The 22,136-nt window shown below is 38.8% G+C and overlaps 2 protein-coding genes across 2 annotated transcripts in view; both read right to left on the reverse strand.

Moving 5' to 3' along the window:
- slc49a4 (solute carrier family 49 member 4) overlaps window positions 1–22,136 on the reverse strand; it is a 178,605-nt gene that overhangs the window by 70,430 nt on the left and 86,039 nt on the right. The window lies entirely within an intron of this gene.
- On the reverse strand, window positions 417–17,158 carry slc15a2 (solute carrier family 15 member 2). The gene is made up of 22 exons (XM_061053098.1): window positions 17,027–17,158; window positions 14,959–15,046; window positions 13,702–13,843; window positions 13,120–13,212; window positions 12,907–13,006; window positions 11,672–11,762; window positions 11,497–11,574; window positions 9,985–10,067; window positions 9,752–9,835; window positions 9,512–9,601; window positions 9,087–9,131; window positions 8,744–8,779; window positions 7,594–7,682; window positions 6,589–6,670; window positions 5,234–5,359; window positions 4,259–4,423; window positions 4,099–4,145; window positions 3,790–3,894; window positions 3,403–3,502; window positions 3,141–3,284; window positions 1,949–2,053; window positions 417–1,315 (listed from the first exon to the last, which is right to left on the reverse strand). Exons 1-22 carry the CDS (start codon window positions 17,033–17,035, stop codon window positions 1,106–1,108), a joined length of 2,112 nt encoding a protein of 703 aa, XP_060909081.1. The 5' UTR covers window positions 17,036–17,158; the 3' UTR covers window positions 417–1,105.

The following is a 22,136-nucleotide window of genomic DNA, read 5'->3' on the forward strand; positions in this document are numbered from 1 at the left end:
GGCAGTAGTCAGGAAGTGAAATGGCACCTCTCCAGCTACCGGACCAATTTCCAGATTTGGTCCCCAAAATCTTGAACCGGTGACCCTCCAGTTCCCAACCCAAGTCCCTACAGTCCTGCACAGTCTAACTTGCAATATTTTGGGGCCCAACACAACACACTGCCAGTTAGTTCATTGCAAGTAAGACAGAGTTCCTTACTTTCCTTTCCTTCCTGGGGCGGCTGTGGCTCAATTGGTAGAGTTGATGGATGATACTACATAGCGATCTACATAGCGATCATCACTACCATCAGTGTGTGAAAGGGTGTGAATGGGTGGGTGTGACATGTGGTGTAAAAGCGCTTTGAGTAGTTGGAAGACTAGAAAAGTGCTATATAAGTTAAGTCCATTTACCATTTACCATTTGCACCTGTCTGAAGACATCGATATGTAAAGAAAAATACTGGCAGCCTTTCAAAAAAAAAAAAAAAAACTTGTACTGCTGTCCTGCTTCTGACGGGGAAAATTGCCAATCACAGTTTATCTTAAAAGACGAAAAAAAAGCGAGACCATTGGCGAGTGGCTGTGTTTATGGATTGTAATCTGTGATCACAACTTTGCACTTAATCTGCGAAACGTTTTGCACATTTTAATTGTTGTCTGCTATTAACTTGACATGTGCTGCTGCCCTCTTGGCCAGTTCACCCTTGTGAAAGAGATCTTGATATCAATGGGTTAATTAAAGGTTAATTTAAAAAAAAAAAAGGTTTTTGGGATGGCCAATCAGATTTCTAGGGAGGGCCCATGCCACCCATCTGGCACGCCCCTGATTATAAGCAATTCATGCCTAATTTTATGGCTTTCTATATTTTATCTGGACTTGTTAGTTTAATGTGACTTGAAATAAGTGTAATATATTTCTGACTAGAAATTAGACAAATACACTCGCTCAGATTTGAGTTTTTGCGGTGAAGAGCTGTCCAATGATCATATCTTAGTGCTTCATAATCACAGAAAGCATCTCAAATTAAATAAAGTGTCTCAAACAATACTTTCACTTTTGAAGCTAAATTCAATTCAATTAGCCACAGCAGAGAAGTTGGCTGTTCTTTGTAATTAGGCAACGTTAGAATTTTGTGCTCTTCCCTCTTTTGTTCAGCTGCATGTCATCAGTAATTTTCTTCAGGTCATTGTGGTCATCCTCCTCCTTCCCTGAATCCTCCAGGTAGATCTTGTCGAGCTCGCTGGGGTCAACGTAGGTGTAGAAGGAAGCCATGATAGAGAAGATGATGCAGACGCCCAAAAGCATGCTGGCAAACAAGAGGAACTCTATCCACTGGGAAAACAGACACATACTGGTTAGGGGTGGATTCTTACTCTGTACATGATTTAGATGTTTTTAAAGTTGACCGGGTCTTTGAATTTCAGTGGTGTCAGTTTGATATAGAGTGGGTTTGTTGGTTCTCTGTAGGTTGGTTTATTAATAATTCTTGGTGCTCTTTTCTGAAGAATGAAGACTGGTTGTTTCGTATGTGTTCCCCCCGCACTTCCACACTGATGATAACTGTTTTATGAAAATTGGCTGGATGGGAGATAAATTTGACGTGAGCTAACAAAAACCAGTTTCTCAAGTACTCCCTCCAGGCCTGTTCAGAAGTATTGGAAGAGGTCTAAGATCTGATTTGTTTCCAGACAGTATGATGTCATGGTAACGTTTCCTCTTTTCTATTTTCAACTTACTCGTTTGATCCTTTTCAGAAAATTCCTGTGAAATGCTGTGAAATTTAAAGGTCACAGTGACTTTAACATTTAATCAGTTCAGCCTTGAGTCCAAGATGACATTTGGAGTGAGTTTAAAGATACTCCCAGCAGGCATTCCTGAGACGTCCAGTTCACAAGAATTAGAGGAACGACAGACCGACGAACATTATTTAAAAATATAAAGAACATCCACTCCATGAAATCATACCTGTTCCAGTCCTGCCCCCTCGGCCACGATCAGCACTATCACGTTCCCAAATGCGACCGTGAGCAGCCAGCCGGCCTGCAGGACTGACTTCATGTTGGCTGGAGCCTGGACGAACGAGAGAGAGAGAGAACTGTAAAAATAAACTCGTAAACTTTTTAGCTTTGATCTATAACCACCTGTCAGGTAATCGTTTGACAGAAATATTCCCCATCATTTTGCTTCCCCAGGCTCTTACTTAAAAGGTGAAATTGAGCAATAAGCTCATGTGTGTTTTTATGTTTGTATGAAGGTGGGTGTGTGTTCATACCAAGTGGCATAAATAGGGTGTGGCAGTGGGACAGTTACACAAAGGTTCTCATCTGCTAACCACATTGAAATTACAGGGCCAAACTTTGTTGCATGACACATACTCACAGGCTCACATGAAAGCTTGTAAAAGTTTGGGGCGTGTGTTTTAGGAAGACTGGCTTCCATTAAGCTTATCCTGGACGAGGAAGTCCCTCCTCCACATCATGTTTACATGGACGGGACAACCCTGCGTATAAAGCTGTTATAGTCAAGGACTAGAGAAAAGAAGAATAACACACTCAGTGCTTATTTGGATGTCATGTAAGTGTGTTTAGATCACGGTCGTTCTGTGTTAATTTGTGTGCAATGTGAAGCTATGAGTTAGCCAAAGTGTGCTAACATTAGCTTGCAAACGCATCAATGTAAGACACGGGCAATTGCAGCTCTAGCTAAGGAAAATATTGTCCCCCCCCCCCCCCCCCCCCCCCGCTTGCGCTTAATGCTGCACTAATTATGGCGCGTTCTCGTTATCATTAATAATTCCCATCGTGGGAACACAAGTGGAGAGGGGTTGGAGGTGTGTCGCTGGAGGAGAGCCGAGGCGTGGCCAAACAGCAGTGTGTTTTGGTTTCATGCTGGTGCTCAAGGGCGACATCTACTGGATCAAAAAAGTCGCACATTCTTCCTTTAAAATGATCGGCTGCATGTATGGAGGCCATACACAATAAATAACAGGAGGACAATAATACACACTGCATGATATGAGAGACAATACAGAAAACACATCAGCTACATTTTAAAGTAACCAGTGCAGGTTCCTTACTCAATAAATACCCGGAGCAGACATCGCAAAGCAGAAGCTGCAACACAAGGGACAGAGTAATGAGTGTGTGTGATGACGAACCTGTGAGTAGGAGAACTCCAGGCCTGTGATGGAGAACATCACCTCTCCTATAGTTATGAGGACGTACTGAGGGATCTGCCACGCTATGTGCACGTTGTTGGCTTCAACATCCACCATCTTGTGAGGAACAAGTTTACTTGTTTCCTTTATTTAAAAAAAAACAGAGAGAGAGAGAGAGAGAGAGAGAGAGAGTTCTGTCATGATGTGTTACAGGTGCGGGGAATATTGAACATTAAGTGAGTTATATTTGAAGCATCCTCACCTTCATGAGTATAACAGTGTATGAAGCTCCAAAGTCCAGCAGGCCCAGGTTGAGATGAGGGCTTTCTCCTAACGTCAGGTTGCAGGTTACATGTGGGTATCTACCAGGAGACAGGAGGAACATGATGATGGACAGACATCAGAGAATAGATGTAAGAATATATTCCTTATTAATATATATGCATATGTAATTATGTGTCCGATAGATTCATATACTGTATACGAGGTAGAGAGTTTTTGCAGTATTTAAATTAAGCAGTGTGCATGGACTTTGTGAAGAGCACAAAGGTTTTGGCTTTTAAAAAAAACAAAAACTAGTTGAACAAATAGAAGTTGTTTAAGGATATTTGCTGTTCAAACTATAGGTTTAAACAGACGTCCTACTCACTCTCCCTGACTGATGCTCTTGTTCAGAGACATTACTCCAGATGGCACAAAGAAATCCACATCTCCCACATGTATGGCGATTGCATCTGGTCCTTTATTTAGGAACCTGTGAAATTAGAAGAACAATACTTTGTTCATGCAAGAGATCACAAGGCCTCAAATGGAATCGTTTGTCAGGCTGACCTCTGGGTGGCACCGTGAACCCGGGGGGAGCCAAACTTGATTTAAAGGATGCTAATTCTTGAGAAATTGTTATTTCCTTGAATTATTAAATGGATTGGCATATTGTGTTGGAGTTTCCATTTTTCACCTGAGGAAGGGATTCCCGTCATCAGATTTCTGTATGTTATCTTCCACCTGGATGATTTGAAGACAAAGTGGATTTAGAACAATTTATAACTATTGCAAATTAAAATGTAATTCCTTGGAAGAAAGTGAAGATTTTGATAAAACGTTTAAGGGCCACTTACAAGTTTGCACTGGATGCCAGTATTTACGAAGTCTACAATCAGACTGTAGGCCTTCTTCTCTTCAAACTTCTGCAAACACTCTGACGTTTCTCCATTGAAGGTGACCTGGATTGTCAGGTTCTTGCTGGTTTCTCCAAGTGTAACAGTCTCATACTGAGGAGGGTCCTGACACAGGAGAGAGAGAGAGAGAGAGAGAAAGAGAGACTTACAAAAAAACTTCAGTTTGAAAATCACCTTTGAAAAACTATACAATGACATACATAACATAAGATGCAGAAGGTAGAAGCTTCTGTCCATGTTAAGTTTCAAATTTCCAAATAATTTCTTAGGATGCATTCTTAAGTTTTCATTATTAAAGTGAAGCACGATCCCAGATATTTTCTGGACTTGAATAAATGCTTCTGTAGCTGGAGGCTCTGACGGTGAGGTTTGTAACCGCAATGCAAATACAAACAAGCGTAAAAGAGACAAAGCCGGTCATAATGTCTACAGGGCTTTAACAGAGACACACAAACAAAACGCTGCAGACCTGATGCTCTGTGTTAAGGTTCACTGAACGCATTTCGTTTTACAACATGTTCCTTTTGATCTCTCTTGGTAATACTGAATCCTTGTTTATTCTCCACACTATTAGGTAGTAATGCTTCATGTTAAAAAGCGTCTCTGTTTTGCAAAGACACACTCCCCTAAAATATATATTTTTAATTTAATTTCCTGGAAGACATTTCCTGGTTAAATGAATTGAATGTTATTGAGCGTCAGGGCTGATGCACCCTGCACGGGTCAGGTTGAACTGACAGTTTCTCACACAGTCAGATATTCATTTTGAGTCCACAATCCTGACTTGCTTTTGCAATGATGAAGACACCCAGTGAAATATTATTTTGACAAGAAATCATTGTCACTGAGAACTTTGTGCTGCCCTGCATCCACACTGGACCTTTGTTCCCTATAGTCCCACACTCCTACTCTTACCTGAAAGGGTCCGATGGGGGCTGGAAACGGGTTGTTTGAACCAACTGTCACATTGACATCACCTCTGGCCAGGTTATACACCTGCAGGAGACACTTTCCTGCAGGAGCAGGATTCACCACTGTTTCCTATCAGAAAAGAAAAGAAGTCAAGATTATTTCTGTCGCACATTTCAGCAACAAGGTAATTCAGAGTGCTTCACACAAGACATCAAAAGCATCATGGCAAAAGGGCAAAACTGAAAAACTGAAAATTTAAAAATCACTAAAACAAACTATTAACAATCACAGAGATTATTAAATATGAAATTAGTGTTTTTAAAAACAGATACATGTTAAATACATGAATAGCCTCAAATCTGTAATGGTGATGGTATCTGCTCTGGGCGACTTTCAATGTCCCGACGTACACAGAATCACCTGCTGGTCTTGCCTAATTGAAATTGATACAGGCTCACAGTTTGCTCCATCTGTGTTTGGGCATAGTCCTTACGTGGCCTGGAAACCCCACCCAGGGGTGCTGTGGTGGTGAAATCCACCCACAGTCACTACAGTTCAACACTACACCAATTTGTTTTCAAGAATTGTTTCTGGTCTGTAACTAATAGGGAACGATCGCGATAAGTAATCAGCTCTGTGCTCACACAAGAATCCGGTGCTCTGAAGTCGCTGACCACAGACGGACACAGATTAGAGGAACACACAGATAAATATTAGTGACCACAGGAAGTTTTTATCGATACTAAATGCAACATGTTTTATGAATTATTTCAGAGCACTGAAACATCACATAGGGATGAACTTAGCTTTAGTTTCGAATACCATTCAAAGTGGAAAACACTTTTGCATTTGGGAAATGCAAAATTATTGGTTAAAAAAATATCCTGTCTACATAATTTTTGACAAAATAACATAGAAACCTCCAACTAGACGATTGTACAATTTATTCTTCCATCCCTCCAAACAAACTTAAAACATATGTGAACATTTTTCATGTGATTGTTCCTGCTTAAGAGCGCTCTAATTTTAGCTTCCATATGTGCTGAGTAAGTATATATGATTTGAAAAGAAAATTGGGACTTTCTTGTGACAGTTTTTAAAAGTTTTCCAGGACATTTTGATGTATGATGTTCTCTTTTGGGACTGTAATAAGACATTTAAGAGTTATGGTTTTTCAAGGATGAATGTGAACTCTGTGATTTGAAAGTTAGGGCAGTCTATGTGCAGGTATACTTTATGTTGTCTGACTGGTTGAATGCATGCAAGACACATCGTGTGTGTTAATAAGAAAGATTAAGGGACTGTGTCTTTGTTCTGTGACAGAGAGGCAAGCTCTCTATTTTTGTTTTCATACGTACCACAACGTTCACTTCCACCACTGTTGCTGCTCCGAAGGCCAGTGCAGCAAAAATCATTCCCACGGCCATTTTTCTCAGAGGCCTGAAGTCACAAAGAATCAACTCTTTTATACATCTCGGATTACCCCAGTCATAGTCAGTGTTAGCAGATTTGAAAGTCAAACTATCTCTTCATAGATCAGAAAAAAAAAGTGATTTCCACATCATTGTCTTCACTCGTCTCCTGCCTGATGACAGACTGCCCTGCCAATGTTTTACCACAATGCCTTCTGTTGCAAATGTGTTCTTTATAACCTGAGCTATTCTCTTGATGAGACATAGGAATTATAAATGAACACTATGCTGTCAGTGTGTGTGAGTGAGTTTACCGTATGCCACATTTGTAATTTGAGAAATAAGTACCTAAACATAATTACTTGTAGGGCTTTCACACTTGCAGAAAACTCCTGAAAAACTCCTGATATTTCCCGGAGGAGCTGGACATGTGAACACAAACAGCTGAATGTTTTCGCTCGGACTTCACCCGGAGTTTCTCCTGCCAGACCCTTAGTGTTTTTTCACAGCAAGTCCGAGCGAGCTGATGTGAGAACGCAGCAGGATATTATCCGGAGAATTCACCTCGAGCCAATAGGAGGGGGGGAGTGACCTTTATATACTGTGACTGCTGCACGGTGCATTGACTGTATGCATGCGACCACTGCGATCTCTGTGCACGTAATTACAAGGCTGCATTATGTTGGGGGTCAGGAGAATATCCGGAGCAGTCCTCCTGAAATTATCTAGATATTTTCAGGAGTGCATATGTGAAAACGGCTTTAATGTACAGAGCAGTGTGCTGGAAAATACTCTGGATAATAAATAAAACTGCTTACCATACGTAAGCACCCTGAGGCGATTTCATGGGATACAAATGTGAGGTCATGTGGCTCATTTTCCCAGTTTACGAGGCCTTTATTGCTGATGTTTGCAATAAACATGGGAGTAAAAATACAGGATTCCACTCACGTGATATTGATTCTGCAAAGGCCAACGAGTGGATATACGACGAGGTCAAAGACGGGCACAAAGAGAAGAATCATCAGAGCGTTCAACATCTACAGAACAAGGAAGATGAAAAGAATGGCCCTTTAAATGACTCTATAAAAACCTACTGAGACTCATCCGATCATAAAGGTTGGAGTTTTATAAGGCAGATTATGTTTTATTATAACTACCCAAAGAAAGCATGATGGAGGTGATTGACATCTATAAAAGTGTTTTCACAGGAATAACAGCGTCTCTTGCCAAGTCAAATATTTGTCATCCAACATGCTTTTCTGAAAAATACAGACATGGCACACTGGTGTGTGTTTACACATAAAATACTACAAAGGTGGCTGAAATTTACAGTGTCTCAAACATAAATGGCAGGTTTAAAATTGTGACGCTGGTTTTTGTCTTTGTATTCTGAAGTCTGTTTGAGGGTTTTCACGGCATGAGACCTTTCTATTTCCAAACACAATGATGATATGATAGAAGATAAAATGATCATTCTAAGAAAACGATAGCCTCTAACATTATATTCAAATATGAACATACATTGTAAACTTATGAATCACATGAAGTTTACAGTTTAAATACTGTCCGTTGATGTGAAATTTAAAACCTTAGACTTAAAGAGATCGTTTGAAATGGAAGTTACTTTAAATGAATTCTCTCTCAGAGATTAAAAAAATGAGGATAGATACCTTGTGTCCATATATTAGGTGTGAAACTCCCAAATTGTATTCTTTATGTCGTATCCTGTTTCTTAACACTGCACTTGTATTCTGCACTACACAGCTTAGTGAGGCGCTTACTGTTTTTCTTTTTGCATAATGACATAAACTAATATTTTGGCCTATTTCTACACAAAAACAACGCAGTTCAGTGTTTTCAGGTCTGAGCGTCCATATATGCAAAAACAACCTCGGTGTCTGGTGTTTTTTGTCGCTGTGCTCACACACTTCCTGTTGAAAGTAGTTCATGTTTTGGAACGTGAAAGAAAGAACAATGAAAGAGTCCACTGCACTTTTTGCAAGTGTTATTTTTTCACATGTTCTAGGAATTTCTTCAATTAGTCTAGCTTGCTTATTTTACCTTTTTCGTTCAGAGTATGAAGAGGACATGTACGTACCTGCATTTGGTCAGGCTTAATAGTGAAAGAGTCTCCCTGTAATAAAACAAAGATGATTTCAGCTTAACAGGACAATTCAATCTTTAACTTCACAAATAAAACTGGATGTGCTCCTTTGTGTTATAAATGTCACATAAACCTGATGAGTGCAGGATTTAGCAAGGCCATAAACAAAGTCATTTGCTGGGCTCAAATGACAAATTCCACAGCAGCCTAACAAAGGTAATGTCTTTGGGACAATAATAACAAACCCCACCTACTGATATAAAAGAGCATAAAAGATGTTATCAGCTTTTTTTTTTAATTTAGTCATCACTGTTGCGTCATGTAAAGAAACTCTTACAAAAGCCATGTTCATCCTCGTGGCCTGAAGAGTCCAGCGGGAACCCTGCAATCAAGAAAACATGCAGTGTTACTCAATATATATTAAGGCAACAGCTCAACTGTTAGCTTAGCGTAGAAACCTTAAACCACAGGACACCCATTTATCTTTCTGTTAAATAAAGAAATGGTAAATAAAAAAGCGGCATGCTTTCCAAGGGACATATGGGGTTGTTGTCGGGCAGTGTTTCGACCAGTCAATCTAGATGAAGAATGAGAGGGAATCAAATTCGGGAATGCCAAATGTGGCTTTGAGGTATGCCATAATCAGATGGTTTTGTTGAGTGTTGGCCAGAGGAGAAGATAACAGATAGGTGGACACGCAGGTGGTTGCAGTGTTGATAGCTCTTGTTTGTGAAGTTCATTAGTCTTTTAATCTTCACTTACCTGCTGATCAAACAGAGCCCAGAACATCGGAAGTGGAATATAGAGCACCAAAACCCGCAGCACCATCTTAATCTCCTGGATTAGACGCTTCTGTTAACATACAAACACACAGACTGGCTAGATTACTGTTGCACTGAAACCACCAACAATATTTGTACTTTTTCTAGTGCCATTCTTTGTACTTTTGGAGAAATGCAAATTGTGTCATGGAGGAGATAATAGAAGGAGTCCTTTAGTTACCGAGTACTTCTCCTCCGCCCAGTCCAACCAGTGCTTTCTCGGTGGATCATGCTTGGATCTTCTTGAGCGTTTTTTGATGGCAAACTGCAAAAAAAAAGTAAAACAACAAGATTGGGAAAGTTAACTGACTGAATGTTTAAATGGCATGCCTGTATTACAGAAAAAGGAATAACGTGTGCAATCACTTTAATAAATCATCTCAAACGACTCGAGAGGATCGGGAAATGACTCACCCCAATGCAATTGCAGACTTCCAACAGTACGTTTCCTTTGGGAGGAGTCTTCTTGTACAGGCCGCTGCCAGCAATGAACACAACTGCAGAAGATGGATGAAGCAGTAGGACGTTTTTGTTGGAAACGGGACGGCGCGTTGTGCAAACAATTGCAACACTTGCCTGGTATCAGAAGAACTCATATCCCCAACTAACAAGAGCAAATTCTGACAGACTAATTTTTCATTGAAGGAAGTTTTGTCCTCTTCAATGGCAAGTGATACAAATTCAAGCTTTGGTCCAAAAGTTAAGACATTAAAGCTAATACTTTCTCTGACACCAACTGTGATCTGTGCATGACCTCTGAGTCATAAAATCCCAGCTTGTTTTCACAACGAGCGGTCAGCCAAGCATGAATCCCATATGGATCAGCCGGGATGGGGATTCACAGCCAGAGACAACCGACTGTCAGGACTTATGTGGATCGGCCTTGATCAAGATGAAGCCCAGCCTGTCAAAGCTTGACTTAATCCAAACATGCGGTCAACATGCAGATCACAGTCTGAACTGTGCTTCGATTTCTAAAATGTGACAGTAATGAGGGAATTGAATTGACGCCTGGTGTTTTGATAATGAAGTAAATATTTCCTTCCAGACACAAGGAAGATAAGCAGAAATGAAAGTATAAAAAAGGCTCCATGTACAGTATTTTTAGCCTTATTAGTCATGATTAAAAATTAAAAAAAGTGCTTCCTGGACATAAAAAAAAAGTCGGAGTTGCTCTCTGGCATGTCATACAAGTAGACAGTAGTGCCTAAAGAATTGGGTATACCTTTCCCCCAAATACGGAGTAGGGAAGGAAATCTCTTCACCATCCTAGGAAACATGCTACTGAATATTGTCAATAAATCAATGGTGTGAATCAGAGGAGATTTAGAAGTGTGTATACCCTTTGGAGACTGAAAGATAAGCGGTTATACTCCCTATACATGTATACATGTATAACACTGCAAGTAGTAATGAAAAAACTAATCATAGGAACTCACTTTTTGAACAGTTCAAATGCCTTCAATGTGAAGGAATGGTCATGTAGTCCTAAAAACTAACTCCTACACGTTTTAGCACAATGCCTTCAACGGGGAGTCAAACCCTGTTGGCTGGTTTCTGGTTTTAGACTTACTGATGAGGTTTGGTTCTTCATAATAAGTCAGGTAATTACCATCCTGATTGGGATACGAGTGTGTTGTATGATGTAACCCCTGATACCCAACCCAAAATGGAACCTTTTCAGACAAATATAATTTTTTTTCGCCAGGTACACAAGTTTCCTGCTACTTCCAAACATGCGGCCCAATAAAAGTGTGAAGTCTTGTTTCTTCCAATTGGACAAGGCCAAGAGTTCCTTCTCAACCCAAAGACTTTCCATTGTAATGACATAAGGTTTGTTATTCCATTTTTAAAAGTGTCAAATAAAGATACTTAATCATTTTGCTACTAAATGGATTTTATTTGACAACATGATGTTAAACTCACCTGTAGCCACGATCATCAGAATAGCAGGAACCCCGAAGGCCAGAGCGTAGCAGTCATTACCAAAACACTTGACATCACCTGCAGGGTTAAATCGAGCTTTAATGGCATCATTACCTAGTACACACTGGATCCCATTATGTTAGAAGTGTTAAACATTAAGCCTGTGAGTGCTCACCTCTCAGCATGGGTGTGATTATAGTCGACAAGAGGCTCCCAGCATTTATGGACATGTAGAAGATAGAGAAGAATTTCTGCCTTTCGGCGCCCTGGAGGTGTTTAACAATAAAAACAGAAAATTATAGGTAAAAAAAATATTGTCCAACCTTTTGCAAACACTGTTTTTTGTGATCTTTGAGTCACCGTTAAAATTTCAGATTTGGGTTTGAAACTGTATGCTTACTGTGTAAAGTTTAATATAATCAATACCAAGTAATTCTAGGGCAAAGGAGTTTTATGTATCCCATTCTTTAAGCTCATGTGAGGAACTTTTGGTCTGTGTTGATTTTGCTTTTTGCCTGAGTTTTTCCTGCACATGCGTAGGTATTCTATTTTTTTTTTTTTTTTACAGAAATATGAATCTGCTTTCTTTTAACAATTAAATATGTTGCACATTTTGAATGTTTGCTTTGGCAAAAGTGGAAAAAGACTGTTTCTAAAGTCTGCTGTAAATCACCTCTTCTGACGCCGACAACCCAGTAATTGGCTGCAGGCGTTAAAAACTACAATTTAAAAATAGTTAATATTTGGGGCGCAGATGGCCTAGCGGTTAGGTCGCCGCCCTATGTACGTAGGCAATAGTCCTCCAAGTGGATGGTCTGGGTTCAAGCTGTACCTGTGTTTCCTTTCCTGCATGTCATTCCCTATCCTCTCTCCTGACTCCCTACTCTATCTACTGTTCTGTCCAAATAAAGGCAAGAAGTCCACAAATAAATCTGAAAAACATTTTTTTGGCTGATTCTTCTTTGCTTTTGTAGTTGATGTGTAGTATTCAAGTCAGTCTGTTTCACAACTCGTTAACTGTACTTAGGGCATGCATACTAACCACTAGGCCACCGGCGCCACAGCTCTATCTACTTTTAAAACTTGACATCAAGGTGAGTTGCCATGAATTTGTACTATTGAGAGTAGCCTGTATTTGAGAGTATTTGAATTATCCACAAAAGCTACCACTACCAATTATTATCTTTTACTGACTGATTTCACAGATCATCATGGTTTGATAGCTTCAAACTGAACAATATAATAATAATTTATCCTTTATTAATCCTGCAAGGGGAAATTCAGTTTTTAGACTCTGTTTAATGAACATGCTACACAAACATAGGCCGAGATACGCACACATGCACAAACAGGATCCTATGGACATGCACTAATGGAGAGGTCTCAGAGTGAGGGGGTGTAATGTCTTACATTCTCCTCGTCAAACTGGTCTCCTCCAAAAGCCGCCACGCAGGGTTTGATTCCTCCTGTACCAAAGGCTATGAGTATCAAACCGACCATGGACATAGAGCTGCAACACATACACAATGTATTGTTCCAGTTAACTGTTTTACTGAAACTATAACAGAACTGAAGTCGGATTCTGCCGGTTCAAATTGAATGAATCAGCTCCTAATGACTTACATGTGCACATCCGTGTTTCCCACAGTGGGAATGGCTCCGATCGACTTGACCACATGGCCGATCACATATACAATGGACAAGTAGATGATGGTCCTGTTGAGAGCAGACTGTGATTATGGACATGCAGGACTGCAAATGTATTTATAGACAAATCTGTGTGTGTGTGTGTGTGTGTGTGTGTGTGTGTGTGTGTGTGTGTGTGTGTGTGTGTGTGTGTGTGTGTGTGGCCTGACTGACTCATCTCCACTAAAATAGAATGTTACGCAATTTAGACAAAGCTGTCCAACTGAAAGTACATAATGTGTCAACAGTTTTATTTAATACATTTCCACACACCAATTTATCATACCATCCACACCCCAGTGACTGTTCTTTTCTCCAGAAGTTTAAAGTAAGGTCTGTGAATTATCTTGGACATTGTTTGTGAAAAGTTCTGGTCAATTTTTTGAGTAAACGTCAAATACTTAAAGCAGTACAAACTAAATGTTTTTCGCTGTTAAACTTACTTAACGAGGACAGATATTCCAAAAAAACACAATAATACAAATAAAAAAAATATTTCCAATTTGGAGGTGAACTCACTTGAATTTTCCCAGCCAGGAGTCAGCGATGACTGCTCCCATTATGGGCGTGAAGTAGCAGAGGCTGCTGAAGGCATGGTAGATAGCCGTGGAGAGATCCTTGTCCCAGTGAAGGTAAGTGAGGAAGTAGAGTGTCAGCACCGCTGTTAATGGAAACATAATCCAAAGTTATCACCCAGCTCAAGTGATGGATACTTTTAAGTGCAAATGTCAAAGAGATCTGTTCTTTTCAAAACAAATCAATTTACTGTTCTGTTGTAAATTTGCATGAATCCTAACATTTCATTAACATCTTTAACATGAGGTCAGAACTGTATTTGTTTTTATCATGCACGCTCTGCTATATTGTCGTCCCTGCTAAAATGTATTAATAAGTCTTTTGTAGTTTTCATATCCCTTATAGCCAAGATGGCTGGTCATACACAATAACATATAGAAATGTCTCCATTTGTTCAGATAAGATCATATCAGAAATTAAAATTGAATTTTAATTGAAAATAGAACAAGTTTAAGGGTTAAATGCTGAGAAACAGAGCAACAATAGAAGCATACATAAGCATGAGCTAACTGCACAGCAAAGTACAGGTACAAGTTATTAGCAGTGACAATGAGATTATATTATTATATTATATTAAATTATGTATTATATTGCAACAGATCATAAACGTACTGCTGTCATCTGAAATTAAATTACATTGTTCTTAGTAATGCAGTCAATGACGTTATATTGCATATGAAAGTGAAAGTAAAATTCATATTGCAGATAGTATTAATACACAGTGCATAGGTTAACTTGCACATGATAAAGAACATATCATATCATGTGCAATATAACTTTTTAATATCTCCTCTATATGTATGAGTGTACTTGATTATCATCAGTCTGCCAGAGTTGCATGTACTATATTACATTTTAATATCTGCTCTATTATCTTCATTATCATGTGCCATTTACGTTACACATTACGTCCATGAGTCTTTGTGAACAGATTGAAGTAATGTATGTGTGAATAAGTCAGGTCATGTGAGGGGAACAAACAGAGCCTGTAGCCTTATCTGTCCATTAAAGGCTCTCTGTTCTCTCATTCACTCCCACTTTTAAACTATTTTAACGAGCTCGGCATCATCACCCATTACACACCGTGTCAGCTACTTCTCTCAGTTCAAAGACCTTGAAGCAACTCTGTGAATAAGAAACCCTCTGCTCGTCAGGTCGGTGAAAATGTCCATGTGTTGTGCAGACGGACACTTTGCATACCTTTCATGCCATAGTAGGAGAAGCGTTCGCAGAACTCGTTCACCACTATGAAGCAGATGCTGGTTGGATAATTGGTCCCACATAGTTTCTAAAAGAGGAAGCGTTTGTTTACTGAATGACATTCAACATTTTTAAATAAAAAACATACAATAAGAGACATTTTTTGCAACTTTTCTGCACTCTTGTTAAACACTTTGAACTGCAATTTAATTTGTCTGAAAGGTGCTTTATAAATAAAGTTTGATTGATTGATTTATACTACGATCCTGGATGGGAAATTCCACTATCTATTTTCTTATCTCTAAGTCGGACAGCAACAAGTAGGCTGTTTCAATCCATGAAAACTCACACTTTGCCAAAGAAAGTATGCATACTTCCTGTTAGCCCAAAGCTAATAAGTAACTCAAGTAAATCATTATGCTGAAATTAGTAAAACACACTTCTGCTACAATCATACTGAGCTACATTGATGCAAGCAGTTCTATTTAATTATAGAATCAGTATCAGTTCATATGTAGCTCCAAGATAAGCATGGTTGATGTCACAGACACAAGACTCTTAGCATCTTAATTGTGCTAGTTAGTCGTAATCTACAATTAACTTTGCAGATGCTTTTATGCAAAGTGATGTACATCAGAGAGTAAGAGCAGCACAAGCAGTACTTCAATAAAAAATAACTAAACTAAAAATGCAACTAATAACAAACTTAATTCGATCTCTAGAATTCTTGTAAGTTACATATTCAAGACAACTTTTGGCAGAACGATCTGGACCATTTATAACTTTAAAATGTGCAACCTCCTCAATGGATTAAGATTGCTACAATTCCTCAGCAGAGTGCTTTAGTATTTTTACAGGAAGAACTTGTTGCTGGAGAAGTTGCATTGTTGGACTTTTTTTTGGGGGGGGGGGGGGGGGGGGGGGGGTGGGGGAAGTATCCATCTGCTATTAGGTGCCGATTGTCCCTAATGACTGGTTTACAATTTAATTGTGAAGATAATTCAAAATCAATGTGCTTTCACTGTCATTAATTCATCACAGCAGGATGCAGACTTGGTTGTGATGTGCCACAGTGATCCCTTATTTCCATTCAAATGAACCGAATGAGTTTCTAATTCAGGGAAATTAGAAGTGCTACTTTTAGATCCTGTTAGGGGTTAGTTTAAGAAGAAACACAAGGGAACACATATTTATGTTTTCTGAGAAGTGTTGCCAGTTTTATTTTCTCGGACAATATATTGATAATGTACAGTATGACCTGGCTTTTTACAATCCTCACTGCACAGCAAAACAACATTATTTTAAAAAAGAAAACCAATCAACAGTGCCTGCACAAAGTGCTCAAAATGTGAACTTTTATAACGTTAACTCGCTATCCTGTGGATGATAATGTGCTATGATTAAAAACAGAAACAGAGGCAGCTTAATGGAAAGGTATGTGTGCACATACTGTATGTCTCCGCTCTGCTGTTTACATACAACGCACACGGGAAGATTAAAACGAGGGAAACAAGTTTGAAAAGTTCAAATTAACATTAAACTCAATTACCATGTGTACACCTACAAAAGCTCCACAAAGGTGATCAATTCCTGATCCTGGAGATTTGGTTTTGTCAATCAACATCACTGTCAGGAGTTATGCAGAGATAATTCTCGGGATGTTAAAAAACCTTTTTGGTGAAATTATCCTTTAAAACGATTTGCACAATGTGTCACATTCTGACATAGACGCCTTTCATGGAGCATCAAAACTCTCCAATTAGATATATTTAGAGTGCTGGTGCGCCTGTTGAATTATCAAATAACGGTATAGTGTTTTTTAGACACGGTCATCAAGTCCTCAGATAGACTTCAAGACAAAACACATTTTACGTTTTATTTGGGACGTTTGGATCCTTCCGCTCCCACGCGTCTCTTTCCACCAGATTCACAGACTCCGTGCAACTTTTCGTGTTGCATTTAAATGTTTAGGTTTATAAAAAAGAAAAACAAACAAACACTCAAACTCAACCAAAGACCTCCACAACCCGAGTTTTGCTTCACACAAAAAAATATCTCCAGCACTTACCTTCGTCATGTTGCTTTTTTTGTTTTTTTTTTCGCTGGTAAGTGGATCTTTACTGGCGCATCGGGAGCTCCTGTCTCACATCCAAGCCCGTCCCACTCTGCTTTACTATGTGGCTGCAACAAGGCAAAACCTCCAACGTGTAAGGCACTTACAGTCGACTTAAAGTTAATATTCCACCACGTGTTAAATCGGTAACTACGACGGACCTCCCACACAAACCGTTGTCGCGTAAAAGACGTCCAAACAGACATAAACAAGTATTTTGAAAAGTCAGAATTTTGATTTGACCACTTTCTCGGGAGCAGGAGGTCCGTTAGTTGTGGTGAAGTGGGGATCAGCAGCAGCAGCACAGTCTGGTTGGACAATAGTGTCGTTGTTAACTCATAGGGGCCGACCGGACTGTGGGGGTCCCAATGTGCAGGAAGGCTTGATGCCTCATTTCTATCCATGAATGAAACCGAGAGCAAACTTAGCCTGTCACTATCATGTGCACTATTTCTTTTCTTTTTTTAATATATATTTTATTCATTTTTTTTAACATAACAAACACAGAACAAGACAGCACAGACGTAGCCAAATTACTGAATACAAAAAAAATATATATAGCTATTTAAAAATTAAAAATAATAAAAAATAATAACATACATGGGTCGTAATAACATATATCATATCAGATACAATCTTATCTACCTAAATTACATGTCAAAGGGAAAAACATGACTATGATGTATTTTTGAAGATAAAGTGTGGGCACCCTTTCTGCAATAAGCCAACCACAAGTTTACCCATTAGAACGAGCTGTCCTGTTGATAGAGAAAACTGTTGCGTAGGTAAATTCAGGAGAAACAATGCTGGCTCTAGTTTTATTGTTCTGTGAAAAATTAAACCAAGCTATGTGCACTATTTCTTAATCTGTGACTACTACTACTTTTGATTATTATGGCATGTGCTGCCTTTAGGCTACATCCACTCTCTTTTGAAATAAATAATTTTCATTACCTCTTATTATCATCGTCTGCCCCGCCCTGACTGTTCCCAGCTGCATCTCGTTGTCTTCCCCCTCACCTTCGTATTTAGTCTGTGGCTTCCCTTCCTTCTGTGCCAGTTCGCCTTTGTCCCCTGTGAGAAGCGTACAAGCCCTCTGTTTCCTCTTGGATCACTTTTTAGGATTCTGTCTGCTTAATAAGTAAAGACTGTTTTTTTGTTCCCCCCAACCAAAGACTGTTTTTTGTGAGTCGTGCTTTTGAGTTCAGTTACCTGTGGTCTTGTTACGTTTCAGAGCACTCTAATCCCAAAGGAAACTGTGGTGGACAAGAGTAACACAAAAGAGCATCAAATTTAAGTGGAATACAAAAAAAAAATACAGATTATTATTGAGTATTAAGTGGTTGAGAGCTAATTTCAAAGAAAACCATGTAAGGAAAGACTAATTACTAGTATAAGTTAAGTAACAGAGTAATAATGTAGTATCTTATCCCGTCTCCCTGTCATGATTTGGTTTCTTATTTTGTAGATTTTCACAGTTTAGATTTTCTTGTTGTATTTATGATGGTGTTGTTTCCCTTAGTTAGTCTTTAGTGTTATTTTGTAACTTTGTATCCTTGTGTTTCTTTATGTTCTAGTCTTTTTTTGTTACATTCTTGAGTTCTGTGTGTCTTCAGTGTTTCATGATTTAGTTTGTAGTTGTCCTCAGTGTTTCTTGTATTGTATTCCTGCCTCTGTGTGTTTCCCTCCGTGTTATAGTCTCACCTGTGTTTGATTATCCCCGTGTCTATTTAGTCTCTGTGTTCCTTCCCTCGTGTTGTCAGATCATCGTTGTAAGTAGAGTGTAGTTAGTCCGTCTATGTGTTTGTGTTGTGTCAGTGTTTCCAGTGTTTCCTCGTGGCTCCTTGTTTCCCCCTTTTGGATTTTTGTTGAACATTTTGAATTAGTGAGTTTTGTTTGCCTTTGGCTTTTTGTTTAATAAATTTAGTTTTCTTTTTATCTGCAGTTGGGTCCACCTCCCTTGTTTCTTCAACCGATCATGACACTCCCCCTATAGCATCTTTCAAGCCCGGCGCAGTTTCAGTAGATGGCTGATCATCGTGAGTCTGGTATTGCACAAGGATGTTTTTTTCTTGCCACTGTAACTTTACTAAATGTTTATAAGTGCTGTGCTCATCCTGGATTAACTTTGGGTCTTTAAGTGTCTAGAGATAAAAAAAATAAATTGTGAATAATGATCAATCTTATTTTAGCTTGTTCTTTGTGTGGCTGTCCAATCACTCTCTGCTGATGGTCTGGATTAAAACAGGATTAAAACTGGATTGAACCCCTCCTGCAACAAGCTGTCACCATCAGCTGTCTGTGAGCACCATGGTAATACTGTTCACTGTGGGGGTCAAGGGTTCAATGGTCCTTGACCAGCTGCAGTCCGGTGACAACATGAAGGATGAAGCTAGGATTTAAGGGGAACTGAAGTTTAGATGAGTTAAAGTTTAAAGAGTTCAGTGCAAACTCAACCTAAGAAAAGTCCGACTAGCAAAAGGAAAAAAAAAACTGTCAAATGTCATGATTACATTTCCAACACAACTGTTCCATCAACTTTCTACTTTTAATGTGTGCAGCTACTATGACAGATGAAGAGGATAGAGCATTTTAAATGTTGAAGAAACATGAACAAAGCCTTCATTGATACATTTGGAAATTGTAATATCACAAGAGTCCACCAGATGGCAGCATTGGCCAACCACAGTACAGACAACTGACAACAACATCTCATCATGTGGGAAACTCCAACAATTCATAAACGTGTTTAAGGAGAACCATAAAGTAAATGTCAGAGAGCCTTTTTGTAACACATTGTAATTGAAGATTAAGGTGGAGATGTAAAGTCCAGTTCTTTGTTAGTCATATTAAATGCATGAAGTGATGTTGTACTCTAAACTACAGCGACAGTGTTAAAACTTTTCCTTATATCCGTTTAATGGGATGGTAGGCGTTAAACAGTGGCACGTATTTGGTGTTTGAAGAGGTCAATCTACGGAAGCTGTGATTGGCTGAGCTTGCAATTATCTGTCATGCCAATCTAATTTAGTCACAAGTTAATTGTTTAATAATATTGAGACCATAGGGCTTGTGTGGTTGTCATACTGTGTTCATTTATTGAGTTATCTCCAGACAACAGAAGGTTCATGTCTTCAAGTTAACAAGATCATTTCTTACAAGGACACTTTGTTTCACAGGACATTTACAGAGAAATGACACATTGATGTCTGGCTCATGCGATCACAACTACATCTTTTTGGATCACCGTCCTGTGTGTTTGGTCGGATTAATAATTGGAAAAATGTAATTGTGTACGTTCATCTAAGGCAGCATTGGATATTCTTGAGCTTTTAATGCCAAGATCTGCTTGCACTCACTTACCAGTTTAAAAACCCTGAGCATGAACTCAAACTTAGAGCTGAGTGTTTAAGCGTTCATTTTTAAGATGAAGGTTGACGGCGATCATGTCAGAAGCTTGAACAGTGGGGTTTTTTTCAGCCACCAGATGGAAACAGAGAACAGCTTTTGACAATGAAATAGAGTGAACACACACACAGCACTGCCTCTGCCATATTAGGCCCTTTTGTGACCTTCATGCACCCATCCTCCATGTTTTGAATTTGTTTATCAGCATTCTCAAAACCGGGTTATTTAGAAGTAAAAGTCTCAACAGTGTTCATGGATCAGAGTATTAAACTATCTTGGTTGTTCATCTAGACCCTTCGTGGTAACACTTTATATTAAGGTGCTTGTAATAAGCATTAATAACAGGTAATAAGTCACTTATAAGACCTTATTAGATTCTTATTAACACAACTAAGACTATATAAGTGTTAATATAGGCGTAATTAACATGTTTATTATGTCTTATAAGACACTTATAGGCTAAGACTCTTAAATGACTAAGGAATAGTTTAATGCAAGTTATGCTGAAAGTTTTTTCCTCTTTTGTTAATTTCATTCTCTTTTGTGGAGTCTCTCACACAGAACTTCAGTGTTTCATAGTACAGTTATTACAGTAAAGTGTCCTATGTTGTCTTATCAATAAAAAGCTCAACAGTAAATTGATAGAGAAAATCTTTAACCTTTTTTGTAGTACAACAGAGCTAATGGAAAATTGTGAATAAAAACAGATGTTATTTTAATACTTGGTGTTAAATGCAAAGTGCTTAAATTGAGATGAAGCCTGTGTTGATGCTGACGTGCATGTTTATCTTTATAGGGGTGGTGTGACCTGTCTGTAGGTCAGGTTTTGGTAAAAGGCGGATTTTGGGCTCATCCAGAAGACCATCCATCGACAAGAGCATCCACTATAGAACTGTGAGCAGCTAACTGGATAGTGAGCCCAACCTTCGAGACCTCAAGTGGGATTAAGAAGGCTGTTTCTTCTAAGGAAGAACTTCCTTCGCTACTTCATAGAGCACAGATTAAACAGAAACACACACCTGGATTGAGCCCCAACGGGGCTTAGACACTTCAAATGTTTGTTTTATTTCATGTGCACACTTTATTAAATTAGTTGTTAATTGCATTAGTAAATTGTATATTGTAATCTTGACCTGCAATATTTGTGTTCCTTACATACAAAGTTTGAAAATGTATTCCTGTGTGCGTCTCTTGACTGGTATTCAGACCTTCAACACTTTATTTACAGTAACATGGGTTAAAAACAACTATGCTTTTTTCCTGAATTTGATCAGATATGTTGGTAGCTATGACACACCAAATGTTTTCATAATGTTGTTTACAGTTAACATTAAAGATAATACTTGTATTTGTAGTAGCGTTTCTTATCAAAAACTGTTTGAGTGGAAGTTCAACAGACCTCCTTTTTGTTTCTGCGTTTACTTGAAAATTGGACCCTGTTCCCACTGAGCTGTTAATAAGTGCATAATAAAGTATTTATTAACCTTTATAAGTAGTGTTCCCACTTTAGATCCAGTACCTGCAGAGGAGCTTTATTAACTCTTAATAAGTGCATAATAAAGTATTTATTAACCTTTATAAGGCATTAATATGAACCTAATAAAGTCTTATCAATGTCAATAAACATCTCATGAACGTTGATAAGTGGTCTATAAAC

The sequence above is a fragment of the Labrus mixtus genome, chromosome 13 (assembly GCF_963584025.1).
Source record: "Labrus mixtus chromosome 13, fLabMix1.1, whole genome shotgun sequence".
NCBI classification, from domain to species: domain Eukaryota; kingdom Metazoa; phylum Chordata; class Actinopteri; order Labriformes; family Labridae; genus Labrus; species Labrus mixtus.

Excerpts from the sequence above, each read along its gene's own strand:
- slc15a2 (XM_061053098.1), bottom strand. Across the intron at positions 9,836-9,984 it reads AAGTCTGCAATTGCATTGGG|TTTGCCATCAAAAAACGCTC; the intron begins GTGAGTCATTTC and ends TTTTTTTTGCAG. Across the intron at positions 6,671-7,593 it reads CTTTGCAGAATCAATATCAC|GCCTCTGAGAAAAATGGCCG; the intron begins GTGAGTGGAATC and ends TTGTGACTTCAG.